Source organism: Medicago sativa, chromosome 7 (genome assembly GCF_051527215.1).
Source record: "Medicago sativa cultivar Bolivia chromosome 7, Bolivia_mono, whole genome shotgun sequence".
Lineage (NCBI taxonomy): Eukaryota > Viridiplantae > Streptophyta > Magnoliopsida > Fabales > Fabaceae > Medicago > Medicago sativa.
In genome coordinates, this window is record NC_140755.1 from 69702610 (window position 1) to 69720973 (window position 18364).

At 34.7% G+C, this 18364-nt stretch overlaps 1 protein-coding gene across 1 annotated transcript; it reads right to left on the reverse strand.

The window, feature by feature from the left end:
* LOC146908080 (ARM repeat superfamily protein) lies at positions 1-17967 on the reverse strand. Its single transcript, XM_085726794.1, has 24 exons — positions 17581-17967; positions 17360-17469; positions 16977-17049; positions 16288-16349; positions 15799-15940; positions 13824-14033; positions 13615-13681; positions 11835-12234; positions 10441-10588; positions 10169-10329; positions 8955-9054; positions 8625-8699; positions 8376-8510; positions 6891-6980; positions 6609-6791; positions 6422-6526; positions 4302-4460; positions 2816-2860; positions 2482-2703; positions 1908-2014; positions 1477-1533; positions 1147-1216; positions 787-1030; positions 1-292 (listed from the first exon to the last, which is right to left on the reverse strand). The coding sequence occupies exons 1-23, from the start codon at positions 17719-17721 to the stop codon at positions 869-871; spliced, it is 3024 nt and encodes a 1007-aa protein (XP_085582920.1). The 5' UTR covers positions 17722-17967; the 3' UTR covers positions 1-292; positions 787-868.
* Between the last annotated feature and the right edge of the window lie 397 nt (positions 17968-18364).

Consider the following 18364-nt stretch of genomic DNA (forward strand, 5'->3'; position numbering starts at 1 on the left):
TTCAAAGAATCGGTAAAATTTTCACTACACGTCTGAATGTATCCAAAAACAGCATCTACAAAACAATATTACACATTTTAATGTCATTCTCAACAAAGTAAACAACACTGGACTCGATGCTGCTCCTTTTTTTAATATTAAAATAATAAAGGAGCAACATCCTATTTACAAAGTTTCACGCTGCAAAGGGGCAAAGACTAGTGAAAATGAATGGGACAAAAACAATGACCTTACAATATTAAAAAAGATGTATCAAAAATCACCAGCCCAAGTAACAAGCTTCAAAATCACCCTGCAAAAAGAGTTTATTAACATGTTAGATGCAACTGAATAAGAAACTCATTAGTTTAAATATTCCATTAATACAATTCCACAAGATAGTCACAGTAAATCAATATTATTTTTATTCTGATCTGTCATTGAAAGTCTTGTGCCAGATATTTACAACGGGAATATGGAAAGAAGGAAATGAGAAAACTTAAAATAAATGTAGGGTTTTAGTTCATAAGCCTTAAGGTACAATGCTTAGCTCTTACCACTGCACTAGCACCTCAAGCGTACATACAGTGTTCATCTGGAACATGTAGGGTTTTAGTTCATAAGCCTAAAATTTGACACTCGGTATGTGATCCCGTCATCAATCTTGTATTATTCTCGGGTTAATGAAAACAAACAACACCTAATATTATTGGTTTTAGTGAACTTTAACACATCAGTGAATTTGGGGGGTGGGAGGGAATCAAACAGAAAAGCCAAGAAAACAGATGTTAAAATGAGGAATTATACCGTATAGGAAGTATGAATCTATAGACAGGAGGACCGAGAGCATGCACATAGCACCACTAGATCACAAAAATGACACACCCAGCTATGGCATTTTTAATGCCTGCTTCAATTGTGCTAACGCAGATGGATGAATACTGCTCATTGCAGCATTAAAAGATTCTCCATGAATAGCAGCACAAGTTTGTAGATTATCTCTGACAGAGTCCTCAAGGGACAGCTGGTTTATACGGTCTGATAATTTGATCTATAGTCAAAACAAACAAATGTATCAATTCATTTGTTTTTTTTTTTTTCTTTCTTTCATACAAATATTGAAACATTCCAGAATGGATATAACATATAGCTTTCATAATCACTAACCTGTCTTTTTCTGAATTCTTTACCAGGAATAGTGCCCTCATCAGGAGATGTACTGGAGCTCATCTCACCACTGTTAATAAGAACATACATAAATAATTATGTTCGTAAAACATGATAGTTGACAATTAAAACAAGGGATAACACCTATAGAGTCTAAAATCTGGGTTACTTTCGGAATTAAAGCCAGCAGTTAACGAATAATATATATTCTGAAATATTGGACTACACAACACATTAAAAGAGGATTCTGGTCAAGATTCAGCCCAAAGTCCCAACTAATCTGGATGAAGTGCAAAAAACAGGAAAATATTACAAGTACAAAAAGCTAACCTGGACTCTTCCTCTGTCAAGTCGTCGTTTCTGCCCAGAATTACACTAGTGCAAACACTGCACAACAAAACATACACTGGGGTCATTTGCTCCTTACTTGCACTAAGGTACTCCCTTCGAACTTATAATTATATATAAGCAAAAAACAACTAATTTTAATGTAGATTAACTAAGAATGTTAGTTAATGTCTTTTAATTTTCTTGATATAATAAAAACATAATTGTTTCCCCATATTACCATTTCTCTTCCTTTAATTTTCTATGAAAACTTCTTATATAAGAACACCAATTAAATGTAAATAATATTTTTGAAGTGATAACATTAAATATGAAGTTTGAAATTTGCTTATATTTGAGTCCACCAAATATGACTATTTTTTTGCTGTTATTTGAGTCCGGGCGAACTATAATATTTAAAGGTGTATTAGTACCTTAAAATTTGATCAAGTTTGTCAAGAACTTGAGGCATCCTTAACGTCAGAATTATTGAGAGGGCTAAGCCAATTGTCTTCTTCTGGATGGAAGAAACATTATCTACCTGGAAATTTTATATGATGCATAAGAAAACAGATGCATAATATAGTGAAACCCTGTGTCTTAACCACACAACTAGGCCTCTTAATATAGGCTCAAAAGCAATAAATAAAATAATTATTGAATATTCTATTCCTATTTACACAATAGGATACATAGATCCTAATCTTATTTTCAAGAATATATATCAACAATAAAATGATATGCATAGCCTTACACTTAACCATTGACTAAAAACAAAACCGGGTGATTTTAAAAAAGATCAACAGTGGCAATAATTTCAACAAGGGCAACATGAACACTATGCCACAATAAAATTTGCAAGAGTCAAACGTGAAACTTGTTTTCCAGGTTTGTCCAAGCACTCTTGATAGAAAGAAAAAAAAAAGTTTGTCCAATCACAAACAAGATACAAATATGCAATATATGGAGAACCCAAACACCGTCTTTAAAGCATATAACCACACCAACCTTATCAACCCAAATGTCAACCAGACAAAGAAGTATATTTTCTTGAACTGGGATAGATGCCGTCTGAAGCAGTTGAGAAGTCGATGGATCTGATGCTAATTGACCAAGTGAGTTTGTATTCATCACCAAAAGCCTTGCCAGGATGGCGGCAGAAGATGCTTTAACAGATGTTTTAGAGGGGTCCCGGTCGTCTCCTCCACTCAAACATATGACAATTAATTTCTGGAGAAAATAAAATGATACAAGAGTCGACAGTTATGTCTATAAATTTTTAACTATAAACAATAAATAAGTTGACCACACACATATCTTTAAAGGATATAACTAGACTTACTTGTAATGTATTGCTGATAAGTGGCGGCACTTCCATGGGGAAACACTGTACAGAGGAAAAATCAAATAAATGTACTATTTTTGAAATGATATAAAAAAAAAAGGTACAAAATAATACTACCTTCAAAATTTAGACACAAGCAAAGAAATTTATGAAACCAAAATAGGATTATTAATGGTAGTTCATGGCAACAAGGCAAAAATATGCCATAATAGCAGGTGGCAATGCAGTCTATGGCAGAGGGAGAACAGCTATAATAACATAAATAATTTAAAAAAATAGAGAATATATAAAGGTGAGTTACTCATATTACTCTTTAAGGTCAAATACAACCTAGGGTGCTTTAAGTTTAATGTTTGTACTCGATTAATCCTTAGTTTTTTTAGTTTCATTTATGTCGGTAAAAGTGAACAAGTTGGTCCTTTAATTATTTTTTTGTAACAAATTGATCCCTTTTTTCATACAACTTTGTTAGCAATAAACATCCACATAACACTTTCTAACTGAGTTTGATGGAAAGAGGGTAATGGTGCATATATTTTATGACCTAAAGAACTAGATGCACACTTTTACTAACATAAAGGACCAATTTGAAACTAAAAGGACTAATCCGGTACAAACGTTAAACTTAAAGGACCCCAGGATGCATTTGGCCACTCTTTAAATTGAGTTACTCATTTAATAGGAGTTGGATCCTTATTTCTATTCAACTTATCATGATTTGTTTTACATTTTACATAAAGTGATAGGTGATAGCTGATAATTCTTTTAAAGGATTCATAAAGGAAAAAAAAAAATAAAGGAATATATCAAGTTGATGGTTGAATAAAGGGAATTGGGGTGAATTAAAAACTTTTGTAACCAGCTTATAAAAGTCAGGCAGCACGTTTCAAAACAAAAGGTTGGGGATATTTATCCATAAGGAAAATAAAAAGTGAAACTATCATTTGGGGGGGGAGATTATTCTTTTTATACATAGGGACTCGGTATAAACATACTGTATGAGGGGGGGCGAGTTCTGATTTCACCCATTAGATGCCACTAAACAGGGCTTACAAAAGCACCTAATACGAATTTAATTACAACCTTCTGGACAAGAGCAGGGGGAATACAGGTCTTGGAAGATTTCAGAGTTACTACATTGCAAGACATATTGTCAACAGGTTGTGCTTTTACTACTAGTATAAGTGCTTGACCTAGCATAAATAGAGGTCTGAGGTTAGGTTATTGTATTTCTTTTGACTGCACAGTGGAGGCCAAGTTACATTAGTCTAAATGAAAGGATCACAGATATCCTACTCACTCTAAATACATGGTTTAGCTAGCCTATACAGTGATGATAGAATATCTACAACCTTTCAACAATATACTGTTTCGTATTTCTCTTTTTTCCATCTTCATCCAAAAGTTGTAACTCTTTACAAGATAAACTATATACCGAAAATCCCAGTAGCTAATAACAATTGATGAGTTGGGAATAACATACCTGAATTAAGATATCGACAACAGGAAGAACAGAAAGTAGACCTTTGTCGCTGACATTCCCAACAACTAAATCAAGAATGTTAGCAATATTTGTAGCATGCATGCTTAGAAAGTCATTTCCTCCCAAAATTATGTAATCTTCAATTATGTTCACTGCAACCTGTACATCATATAAAGTGAATGTAAAAACAATTAACCAAGATATTAAAATAAGGTCAATAAAAATGTGCTGCTATGGTAAGGGAGTAAATAAATCAGCAATAATATGCAAGAGTAAAGGTCATAAACGAAGCAAAGGTTTCAAGCAGCTAAACACAGCACAAAGAACAGAGAAATGCCCTTGGCTTAAATATGGATACCACTACATCAAATGAAGAAATGAATGATTAATTTTTTTTTTTTTTTTGCCTTAAGCCACACATATCTAGATACCAGTTGAGTTGCTCGAAACTGAAAGATAACTCTATTGATTTTAATTCCATATATATATATATATATATGGGGTTTGCTACAATAGACCTACTCAATTTCATGAAGGTCTATTTTAGCAACCAACACCTTTTCATTTTGACAAAAAGACCCTTGTTTTTTGTTTTTGGGAAAATTAAAACTAAAGGATGCAAACGTCATTTTCATTTAAATGTTGAATTTTTTTTTTTTTTTGTGTGTGTCCGAGAACTCTTCAGATTCACTCTCTTTCTTCCTTCATTGTTTCTTTGTTATCCCTCTCCCCTCATAAACGTGTTCACCTAAATCTCCAATTCCTCAGCTTCATCAAAAAAAATCAACATACCCATAAATCAATTCTCTTCATTTCTTCCACAGCCTCATTAACAACAAGCTGCTGCACTTGATTGAAGAAATAGTAAAAAGAATAGAAAAGGGAAAACTAAGAAACGTGGAAGAAGAATCTGTTAATGGAAGAGATAGAAAGTTGAAGACAAAGAAGAAGAAAGTAACAATAATGACTAATTTCACCTTGATCATTATTCAAAATAAAAAAGATTGAGTTTGAAGCTTCATGTTAAAATTGTTTTGATGCCCTTTAATTTCATTGTGTTTGATGCTTGATTGTTCAATTCATTGAGATGCCAAATTAAACGTAGCTATCAATCCTTTCAATGAAACATCCTGCGGCGGCTACGACGCCGGAAAATAAACTCAAGGGACGTTGTGAAAGAAGAAGGATGATAGAGAAGGACGAAGGAGAATGAGGGACTGAAGAGTTCTAGAAAAAATACTATCCTTTGAGTAAACTACATTTGTGCCCTTCAATTTTATTTCTCCCAAAAACAAAAAACAAGGGTCTTTTTGTCAAAATGAAAAGGTATTGGTTGCTAAAATAGACCTTCATGAAATTGAGTGGGTCTATTGTAGCAAACCCCTATATATATATATATATATATATATATATATATATATATATATATATATATATATATATATATATATATATAGGATAATAACACAGTTCCCAATACAATGTTCTTTAACCAGTGTTTCTTATATATAAAAACAAGGGTCATGCTAAGTAGTGCCTCCGGAGCACTAGTTAAGGAAACAAAAAAGGTAAGTTTTGCATTGAAAACAACATTTTCTACACTCTTAAGTATTAGATTACACAAGTTCCAAGAAATTCTTAATATACTTGTTTCCTTAACCAGTGCCCCTGGGGCACTGGTTAGCATTTTCCATAAAACAATTATCTAAATATATTATAAGGCACGAAAACAGTGGCAGGAAGGGGAACTAGAAACAGAAGAAATTTATTGTCATTAAATTCAAATATTACAAACTATTAAGAAGGATCTAGAGATTAATGAATTGGAGGAAGACATGGTTTTTGATAAAACACTATGGCGTTGTTAGATTCATGTAGCCAAACCCACTTAGTGGGATAAGGATTGGTTGTTGTTGTAAATTCAAATATTATGTACACCACATATCACAAGTACATGAAACAGTTGTCTCAATTCAACAATCATCTATGCTGAAACTTATACAATAATATTTCATCCAAGAGCCACTACTTCCTAGACCCAATATCACACACACCATCTTTCTTTTGAAAGCAAAGACGTAGTTAATTTTAAAATTTATTTGTATGAAGCTAAGTCTAACCTGCAAATGGTCGAAGTTTCTCTGCATAATCTCCACAAGGCGTGAAAAATATGATAACAATTGAGGCACCATTGACGGAGCTTGGGAAAGTGTGGCCTCCCATAACTGAAAGGTTAGAATCTTCATGATCTATTCTCTCACAAAAATGTACACATCTACTTGGTTAAAAACAAGACAACGGGATTACCAGCATGCTATCTTCAAGAAGATTGATTTCATCAGGACTATTAATATCAATTCCATGCTCCAGAAGTGGCAGTAGTATATTGTAGCAAATGGGTGATTGATAACCAAGTGCAATCACAAAGTTTTTCAAAGCAACCAGGAGCTGAATCTGCAACAGACTTTCACCAGAAGCTTCCTCCCAAACCTTGCCATAATATTAGCAATAGAGAAATAAGACAAATTCAAGTTTGCTAAAATGAACAAAACATAGTAGACAAAATAAATAGAATCATGCTTATGTTACCTTTTGAAAAAACTGCACCAACTTGTTTGCAAATGGAGCAACTTGACTAACATGTCCGATAAGGGTAGAAATCAAATTCAAAATCTGAACCTGAAAAATATTTTAAGAAAAATATCAACTACAATTCACTAATGGAACAAATTTGGAAAGAAAAATCATATTTAGACTACTATTACACGTGATCTTGCCAACCTTCGCTTAATTCTAGATACCTATTACAAAAAGAAAAGCTAAAAGAATGACTAAAGAAAGGTACCCAGCTGGATACCTGGTCACAACAGATTACAACAACAACTAAGCCTTATCCCACTAAGTGGGGTCGGCAACCTGGATCAAATTGCGCCAAAACATATATGGAGCCAACTCATTAATCTCTTAAGTAGTTCCTAATAGTTTTTCTAGGTCTTCATTTAACTCTTGTGATTTGACTATCCTCCATCTGACCTACTCTTCTTACCACAGAATCTACAGGCCTTCTCTCTACATGCCCAAACCACCTAAGCCTATTTTCCACCATCTTTTCTACTATGGGTGCTACTCCCCACTCTCTCTCTAATGTGGTCATTTCTAATCCTATCTAGTATTACCACACATCCAACGCAACATCCTCATCTCCTCTACGCTTATTTTATTCTCGTGTTTGGTTCTTAACCGCCCAAAATTCCGTTCCATACAACATCGCCGGTCTTACAGCCAAATATAGAAACAGCTAAACCATCAAATAACTCCAAAAGCTAAGACATATAAACAGCTAGTTATGATTCTAAAGGAAGCCAAACATTCAACAACATCCAAGCCCTATCCTACTTGGTGAGGTTGACTTCATGGATCAACCAATACCATTAGGAACTACTATACCTCGTTTTCATTTAAGTATTTAAGGTAAGCTGCAGTGACCAGAAGCACAAGCAGAAAATAGTGTTAGAAGAAATAGACCAAAACTTTAGCATGATTCGACCTACTGCAAACTATAAACCTACATGTTACATCTATCCAAGGGAAAAAATAAAAAAGTTCACTACGATCAATGAAGATTGCAAAGACTCAAATCCTCATTGTTGCTGATATTTTTATAACCATACTTGGTATGAGATTTTGTACACTATACAACCTTCTGCTTCCCCAAAAAATCTCCTTGAAAATTCTTTGCCGGATCACACCACAGCCTTTTTAGGTTTGGCCACATGACAGGCCACATCCATTATTAAATACAACCCATTTTATAACAACTCTTCTGCTTGTTTTTTATAACCATCATCACCATAAGGAATCAATTCATTACTCTCTACTTTGGAGGGGAACCAAAAGAAAGGTTTAATGGCTATGATTTCCAGCTATAATCCCTCCTCTCCTCTGCATGAATCTTAATCACCGAACAGAAGAGGATTATTCCCTTTCATCCCCGTCATTACACATTTCCCAAACAGTCTAAATGAATTTATGTTTCCATCAAGAAATAAAAAGTTGCAAAGAAGTAGATTTTACCTTTGAATCAAATTCTTGGACATCCTCAAACAACTTAAAACATGAGTCCCAACAGAGGGGAAGAAGATCAACAAACTCCCTCTCTGAAAAGTTTGCATCTTCAACATGTAAGCACAGGGATCGACAGGCTGCCAGCTAAAAAAAAATAACTTGCATTAGATTGGAAGAATCAAAACAAAGATAATGAAGCACAAATATATTGATCGAGCGGAGAAACAGAAGTAAAGTCAATAGCACCATGTTACATACCCGGACAGATAAATCTTTACCCTGTAATAATCTGATTAGAGCACAATATACAGGCCTTTTTGTTTCATCTTTAATCTGTGAAGAATGGAAAAGGCATGATATAGTAAACACTAATGGAATGTTCCTTATTTGAAAATTTTAGACAGTAAAAGAGTAACTAATTATTTACACTAATAAACATGTTCTATATTTACATTGAAATTATTAAACCTGTACATGTTTTGAATTGCAATATTTAGGTCGTGAGAGAAAGCAATGCATCATATCTTGAGCAAATTACTTATGAAAATGTGGAAATTTACTCACAAAGCAACTAAATCAATTACATACCTCAGAAACCCACTGTCCCAATATTACCGCAACTTTACGATGAATAATAAACAGGTTTGGATGATCATTTGAAAGTTCGTGCGATAAAGCACCATTAAACCTGCAAATAAATGTTTTAGAACAAATTTTCAGAGTACTGTGCACCAGGCAGAGCCTAACATAAGAAGAGTCTATTATCAATAATATAATGAACTACAAAATTGAACCATTACATAAGTTAACTCTTAAGACCTGTTGCAGTTTGTTAGGAGTCCCAAATTGAGTAGATAAAAGCACTCAATGTGGTGTGCTTAAGCCATGAGGCTCTCCCACCTAACGGACTATTCTTTAGGGTTGGGTTCTCCTTATGGGCTTAGGTCCTAATAATTGGTGCTTTCTTGAGCGTTCGACTATGGAAAGGGATGGATTAAGGCTCACCACCGAATACTGATGATAGATGAGTGAAGCCACCAAAAAGGAAAGGGCAACCACCGGGTCAATGTCGATAGAATGAAAGCCGCCGTGTGCGTCGTCTCTTAAAGGGTGTGGCATTGTTAGGAGTCCCACATTGAGTAGATAAAAGCTTTAAGCCACAAGGCTCTCCCGCTAATAGACTAGCCTTTTGGGTTGGACTCTCGTGTGATTAAGTGCTAACACAGTTTACGGTCATAAAATATCTCTCTTCAAATATGTGTTGTGTGCATATCTAAGTCTGAAACTGCCTCTCCTCTATTTATCCACTGCCCAGCTTTGTGATTCCGTAAGAAAAGGCATTTTGGAATTTCTCGTAAATCATGGGTATGTGCTTGGATCAGCTTCTACGCATTATATTCAAGGGTTTGATGACAAGGATAATAACATTTTGTTGCAATGTCCTGCATAAGGTGTTTTCTGTTTTGATTGGACAGGAATGCCTGCATTTTCAAAGGTTTATCTTCTCTTCTGACTTAATATAGAATAGAATCGTTTTTATGGTTTCTCTTTGGTGCTTAGCTCATAGATTTTGAACACGATAAGTATTTTATACACGGGAAGAGACTGGACAGCTCTGCTACACTGACTAAATTTTAAGGGTTCCCTCTGTTTTCTTTCTTCATTTTATCTTTATTGAGGATTTTTTATCTACCAACCTCTTGAACCTCTATCCCCTGTCCTTTAACAGAATCAAATATGGATCTTACATAAACATACAAATTAACAAAATATAATAGATAGCAGAGTAGCTTTAGACTCACCAGTCTTTAAAGCTCAGATAGTTTGAGAGTTCATAATAAACATAGGCAGCAGCACCATAAGCAGCATCTTTAAGAAGCAATGCAGAAGTAATTTCTGTCACTGTAGTCGGGCAATTGTTCATGGTCTCTTGAAGAAGAGAAACGACAACAGGAGCTAGCAGCTAAATTAACGGTCAAGATCACACATACATATTAGTCTATAGTTAATATAGTCATTAAAATATTTCAGAGAGAAAATACAAGAAAACCTGTGATGTTTTAATGTCACTTACTTGGCCATTATTTTCAAACAATACAATGTAGAGAGCTTCAGCACATGGCCTCAATTTTTCTGTCCACTGGACCATATCCTGCTCGTGATGAAAAGACTCAGGGTTACGGTACCACTCCTCCAAATCACTTGCTGTCAGAACAAAATACCTGTTGGGAGCTAAGGGCATTGTTTAGTCTGGAAATAGAGAGCATAATCATGAGGATATTTATAACTGACTCTTGATGCAAATGAAAATTATGTAGCTGAACCTCAGTAGCTCGTCAGCATGAAAAATGTACACGAAGAACAGAAAGTTGGTCAATTTCTAAAGTAACATTTTAAGACATCTTCTCAATCAATAATATGCAAACATGTTGAATATGTGCACACACACTCTTACATGACAGTAACATTGCTGAACTGCGCACTAAATCTTGAAGTTGAAAGCAGTGAATTAGGTTTTGCAATGCAGAATAGTAGTTTTGTTTTATATCTACATGCAAGAAGACTTTGTCCTGCATAATGGTAGGACCCCTATGGGGATGAATTTCGAGAACTAAAGAGGTTTACAATTCGCGCTGAAAAATTGGCTCATAGTTCCTGTGTATGAGTGCAATAGGACTTCATTTGAAACCGTGTTTTTCATTTTCTAGGTCCCTACAATGAGAAGATGTAGCTTGCAAGAATAAAAGTGATTATGATGAAGAACCTTTTTTATATAGGTATATCTTTGAGGTTGAGAAGGCTTTGATAATTATGTTGAAGAAACTTTTATCTAGGGAAGAGTTCGATGATGATAATGTTGGATATGATATTGATGATGGCAAAGATGATGTTGTAAGAGGATTGGATATTTGAAGGCATAATCATATGTTTTTTTAATTGTTTTCACTTTTGAAACTTATGTCTTATGTTTTATGTAGAAGGGTCTTATATGCGTACTTAGCTAATTTGCATTATTGAGTTGGATCCGGCTCTTCTAAAGTGAGCAACTCACTTTAAAGTGTAAAGTGAGTAATATCAACCATTAATTAACAGATCAAAAGTAGATATTGTACGATAGATCATAAGAATCACGAGTTTGTTAAAATAAAAACCCCTGACTTACTCACTTTACATTTTAGAGGATCCAAACCCTATGGAGTTATAATTTGGAATGTTGTATTATTATTATGTTACTATGTTATATTGTGCATGTATTATTTATATATTTTTTTAATGCTTATTTTTGGTAAACTCGTGTGTGTGTTCAGAGGTAGAGTCCACAGACCCTCCAAAATCTTTCAAAGACTTTCGAATTTGACAACTGTGTATAAACAAACATATGCCACACCTTTAGAGCTTACCCAGCTGAGAAAACAAGACATATGCTGGTCAAATAAACAATCCAAGAAGAGCTTGTGAAGTGAATACCTTGTTATCAATACATTACACAGAAGGACTATCCGCTCATTGGGGAGAAGGGTGGTTACAACACCACCAACTGCACTGGAAATATTCTTCTTCATCTGCTCCAGTGTAACTCCTTTTTCATCCACCACCCGACCAGTAAGACTCGGCTTGTATTCCTTACATTCCAGAATACTCTTAATCATCACCATACATTGAATAAGAAATTGTTCAAATGACATTAGATTTGGCTCAGGATCTGTTATTCTATTCAAACAGAAGTCCATGACTGATGAAAGCACAAATTTATCCCCAAAGGAGTAAGGATGTCTTCCCTGAATGGCAACTAAAATTTTCATCAATTTGGTACATGCCCTCTTTATAAAGTCCCAAAATTTAGGATACTGCTTTTCAAAAGACGAATCTGCAGGCAAAGCAAATGTCCCCTGGGAGGTAAGACTAAAAGCAAGAAATAAGTAGCATTTTATGCACAAGAAAAAGCACAAAAAGTGAACACATGCTATTTATTTTTTCTTGCCACCAATATGAGAAAAGCACAAAAAGGGAACAAATGGTATTTATTTTTTCTTGCCACCAATATGAGAACTAGGCATTGTAGAGGGAGGAGGGAAGGAAATATTTAAAGGTTCAAATTTTAGCATGGTATCTCGCTATATAGCATATATCTACCGTCTATTACTGGTGAAAAATGCAGAAAACAAAAACCAGTGTTCTACAACCTGGGCACCGAAAGCTAAATATAAATTAAGAAACACAAATGTTATATTTGTTGGATGCACAATTTACCAAAAAAAAAAAAAAAACCACTGACAGATTAAAGAGGCAGTAGTCATTGTATATTTTTCATTGTCCACAAAAATATCCTTTTTAAGATTCATTCACTCCAGATCTTATATTTCCTTATAAATTCACTAATCTACCTCAATATTCATTTCCTTCTATATTATTTAATTATTTCATTTTTTGTTGACACTTCATCACCCATTATCCACTACCATAGAGAAATGCCAGTCTTACAGCTTTTCCTTTAATTTGATAGTAGCTATGCAAGCACAAATTATGCCAAATACATTTCTCCATTTCATCCAAATTATGCCAAATACATTTCTCCATTTCATCCGGCCAGCTTGACTTCAGTGTGTGACTTCCGTATCAATCTCCCCATCAATTCATATAATGGACTCAAGATACTTAAATCATCCAATTATTGGAATGATATGATACTCAAGCACACCTCCAAAACAATGCTCAAATACATCTTACTGAACCCTTGAGCATTTCATACTGTCTATCACACTCATACTCAAACAAAACCCCTTTGACTCCAAAGCTTCTCTCTACTCAAGCTTTGAAGTTACTCCTCTCAACTCACCAACTATAACTATATTATTCAGCATCTCACGAACATGCATTATAACCCCAGTTATTGTGTGTGCCCAAGTACATCCAATACTAAGGGACTGAACGTTGACCTATGGTACAAATCTTTCAATACTCCTACCAAGTCTGCAAGCCAATAAGAGGAAACTTTATCTACACCATGTCTGGATAGTCAATTTACCAGTTGAAAATAACTAGATAGTAAAGTGTAAACTACACATTTATTTTGCAGAGACGTAACTTGACATGCAAGAGAATATATTATCTAGCTCACAATGACAGAATGAATCTTGTCCAGGAAACAAATTATTCTTAACATTTTCATTTTTAGCAACTCAGATTATACAACTGTTTAACTTAAACACATGGATAAACACAAATGCAAATGGAATAGAAATCTCACAATATGGAAGAAATGATTGAATGGCACTTAAGAGAACAGGTGAGACTTCCTTGACTGGCCGAACCTCCTACAAAATAGTAATACCAGGCCCAGCATTTATAAATTTTGAATTGAATAACTTGAAATCTAAAAACAAAAAGGTGATAAAATCTTCAAGAAACAGAAATCACAATCACAGTAGATGATGAAAACACGAAACAGATAATTACCTGAAAACACTTGGAATCACTTTGAAATCCTGAAATAATTAATTGCCGTATGATCTTTGAACATAACAACCATCTCTCACATGTAAGATAAAGTTCATGATGCTGATCATCGGCATTATAGTTTTGAGAAAGAACGGAGAAACCATGCAGTAGTGTCTGCACATCACTTTGCCAGAGGCGCCAGCTATAATCAAAGAATTGGGATGATATCTGCCAAAGAAATTGGTTGTAGATATTCAATTATTCAAAGAGTATGTACATGATATTTTCAGTAATCTTACTCAAGAAAAATCACATCAATCGGATACAGAATTTAATGGAAGCAGAGGAGGATTCAAAACATTGGGGGAAAACAGTAAAAGGACAATATAAACCCCTACAGAGTCTAGATGTTAGACCATGTGTACACCATATGCCTTTACAAGAGAAAATGGAAATTATTATTAGTGGTAACAAAACGGAATATGGTCCAACAAAAAAACCAGACTCATAGCATGGGTGAGGGAGAATTTTTCAACTTAGGTAATGAAGGTGGGCAGGTTTATGATGGACCCCTCCCTGCCAGATGCTTTGAAAGCAGTTTCTCTTAATGGTGATCGAATTTACTTTCACTAAATGAGCGAGGGAAGACAAGAACCTAGGAGCTAAAGGAGGATAATTAGTTATAGTTTTCTTTACACCAGTAAGTAGGAGCTATGAACAAGGCTTGCTATTAGAGAGCCACAAACAGGTAGAACTGATGTTTATTACAATGGAGGCAGTAAAAATCGAGGTCAATATGTTAATAAAAAAATGGTTCGATGGCCAATTTGTGTGAAAATATTATCCTTGTCTTTGTTTATGTTTTAGTTTGGAAAAAATTACTCCTCACATGCAGATCAAACGTTACTACATACTCTATCATGGATCATGTTTGACGAAAAACCAGTTCAAATATAAACCCTTTTTCATAGTTTCATCTATAACTTATTTAGGTTTCCCTCTAACTCTAAAGATTAGGAATATATCACCGAATGGAAAAGGATAAAACATGAAGGAGTTAAATAGAACTTCTAGAACAAACACCGCATCATTCATCCAAGATGTATCAGGTAGAAAAGTGAAGCTATTCTTTGATTTTATATATAAGATGAGTTTTACCCTTAATTTTATAAATAAGATGAGTTTTACCCTTAGCTAAGTTAATAGTACTTCATCAACACCCGCATGCATAATCTTTTATCATGTAGCACAAAGATTAGACATAATCCTATGACTTCCAATCCATAATTTCTGCTATTTTTTGTGCTTCAGCACTTCTAAAACGAATAATGCTATACTCTCCTAACCAATCCTACAAATTACACATAACATAAAGTAATAAATAAGATTGACAGAATTACCTTGAGAACTCAAAACATATAACAATACTTTCTTCTATAAGTAATTAGGAAGATTATTGGAAGGTTCATTAGAAGAACATAGAACTACTTTTAGAAAAGCTCGTCCAAATATACCAAAACATAATAAGAAATGCTATAAAAAATGTTATCAAGGAAAAGCACATGGGAGCAAGCACATAATCTGGCACTTAAAGTCGTTTCCAAGACATTAAATTTTAGCCATAATGATTTGCTTCAAAGATTTATAGTTTTCTAGACAATGTTTATAAGGTGTGGGATTATACTAGCATTCTTAAAAGTTCCTCTTAGTCTATAACAATCAGATCAAAACTACCAACGTAATGGTTTAAATTCAAGAAACAATCCGACAAAAGCAATGAGTCACACTCAAATGTTCCAGAATACACTGAGTTGAGTGATATACATCAATTCCAGAATAAAATGCAATTTAAGCATCCCTTTAGACCTTAAAACTCTGAGGAAGGTACTAGATAGTTTGGGACACGCCTTTTAAGGTGTATAATGGATAATGGCTCCTCAAAATATTAGCAATAAAAAATAGAAAAAGGAGACAAGTATATAATGAATCGTACCTCTGCAAAGTTGCGCTGATCTGCGGTAAGCCGTTTTGTAGACAACTCTTTCAAGGTCCTAAATAGAATCATAAAGATTCTGTGGGAGGCAAGAGTATCTGCTGATTGAAGTTGTTGAGATAAAACCAAAAAGATGTCTGGCCTGAGAAGTCATTACATAGCATGTCAACACATAGAGTTCGATTAATAAGAAATCAGAAAGAATTAAAATGCATACAAACCAACGACAATATAACTGAGAACATCTATGCAGCGAAAAAGAACGCCATGCAAGTTGATTAAGCTCATCTCAGATGAGACTTAAAAATTGAAATTTTTTACACGAATGAAATGAATTAATTTAGACTAATCTTTTTTCATTATATATGCCAATGGGCATTCACAGACAAACAAGAGAAGCAAACACAAGGGGAGATTGAAATTTCGATTGCAGTGGTATAAACAGCATAATGTTCATGGACACGACATAAATGAACATAAAAAAAGTACCATTCTTTGGGATAATCGATCCGAGCAATCTTGGAGATTATCACTGCCAACATTTGAGCTATCTGCATTTCAAAAAAATGAAAGAAAATAGAAGTGAATATCTACAACTTATGACAAATACAAAAGTATAGCTAGTAAAATAAAATAAGATAAACAGCAAAAGTCTACCAATTTGAAGGGTGGATGACTGTCATTTACTACGAATTCTAACCCAAACCATGACAAAGAATCTAAAATTCTAAAACCAAACAAGACAAAACAACTTGGAACCCTGAGCAAATCAAACCGCATTGATTATTCTTAGAATTTGGGTTGGACCTAACTCAATTTTACAAAACCGGCTTGTAAGAAGAGGGATGCCCGAGTTTTATAACACTAATGCCATATCTCTAAGCAATGTGGGACTAAACCCGCCCCTTCACACCCAAAACAGTGGTAACAGACCGCAATGTAGGACACATGCCATATCTCTAAGCAATGTGTGGAGGCTGAAATGAAGGCAACCCAAATGCTGCTATTAGGGGGCTAGGGGAGGACCACAATGAAGACAGAATTTCCAACAAAGCCCAATATAAAAACCTAATAAGTGGTAACAGACTACAATTTTAAACAAAATCACGAACAAAAGTATGAAATCATTAACAAACACCATCCAAGGCACATAACAACAAAGTCCAAAAAAAACACACCTGATCACTCTCTTCTCTCAAGTGTGTCAACAACTTCTGCTTCAAATGCATTTTCTCCTCATTACTAATTCCCCTGAACAAAACCAAGAAATACAAAAGCCACATTACAATCTACACACTGCATGTTTCAGTCAACTTGAGATTCTTATACACAGCATTTTTCTTGAATGTATAGTAAGCTACTCTATAGCATCAACACCTCTGATCAAAGGTGTGTTCAGATTCCGACACTAACACATAACACATGCGATTGCATTCAATTAATCCATTTTCTCAAATTATTATCGGTATCAATGTGTCCGTGTCTGTGCTTCGAAGATAAGCCAATTCAAGAAGCAAAAGAACACATGCAACTCAATAAAATCACATTCAGAATCACTTACGAAGAATCGCGGCGCTGACGCCAGTGACGATTAATACTGTTCTTGAAATACACAGTCGCCATTAACCGCACATCAACTTGCGACGCCAAATCTTTAGCAGTAATCACTTCCTGCAGTATCATTCACCAAACGCAAAACCTCAATAACAAAGCAAAACAAAACTGATAAAGAAAATCCACAATGTGAAGTTCATCGGAACCCTAAGAGAGAGAAGAAAGTACCAAAAGGCAAGAACAGAAGCCAGGTCTTGACTCCGATTGCGCGAGGGCTTCTTCAGCTGGGCCACGGAGGCGATGATCGGCGCTCATGGAATTGGCGAGGAGCGAGTACATCGCCGCCACGTCGGAGGCGGTAAGCGCCATCGCGGCAAACGACGTCGTTGAGAGTAACCGTTTGTTTGTTTGTTTCTTTGCGTTTTGGTTAGATAGAGCTTTGGAAAAGTGAAATGAATCAATGTGTTCGGTGTGAGAGGGATTTATATATTATTATAGTGACTTTGAAATGGAAGAAAGAGAGTAGAAGAAATTAAAAAAAAAGTGTGCTTTTAAGAGTGTTTGAGATTGAGAGAGAGTTTTGGTGTGTAGGTGTAACTGAGAGTCTTTGTCTTTGGTTGAAGCATTTTGCATATGGGGTGTGTTGTAGGTTAATTGGGACCCCGGTTTAGGGTCATTTGGGGGTTTCAGTCTTTCAGATTCAAACATGGTGCCACCATTGCCAACTCATTTTGCCCTTTTTTTAGTCTTTTTTCCCTTCATTGCTATGCTTGTTTAATAAGCTAGCGGTAAGAATTTTTTGAGAATTGCTATATGGTCCCATCAAATTGCTCACATGTCTCTCAAATTATCTAAAATACCCTTATTTTATACACCCTCCGGTCACAAATATAAGCAAAAATTTACTTTTTAGGTTCATTCAATAAATGATGTATGTGGTCTATTTAATAGTCAACATACATCATTTATTGAATGAACCTAAAAAGTGAATTTTTGCTTATATTTGTGACCG

Coding starts and splice junctions, on each gene's coding strand:
- LOC146908080 (XM_085726794.1), bottom strand. CDS start 17,721: ATGGCGCTTACCGCCTCCGACGTGGCGGCGATGTACTCGCTCCTCGCC. Junction 9,055..10,168: donor TATCTGAGCTTTAAAGACTG/GTGAGTCTAAAG, acceptor ATTTATTTGCAG/GTTTAATGGTGCTTTATCGC. Junction 2,015..2,481: donor TTGACATTTGGGTTGATAAG/GTTGGTGTGGTT, acceptor TAAAATTTCCAG/GTAGATAATGTTTCTTCCAT.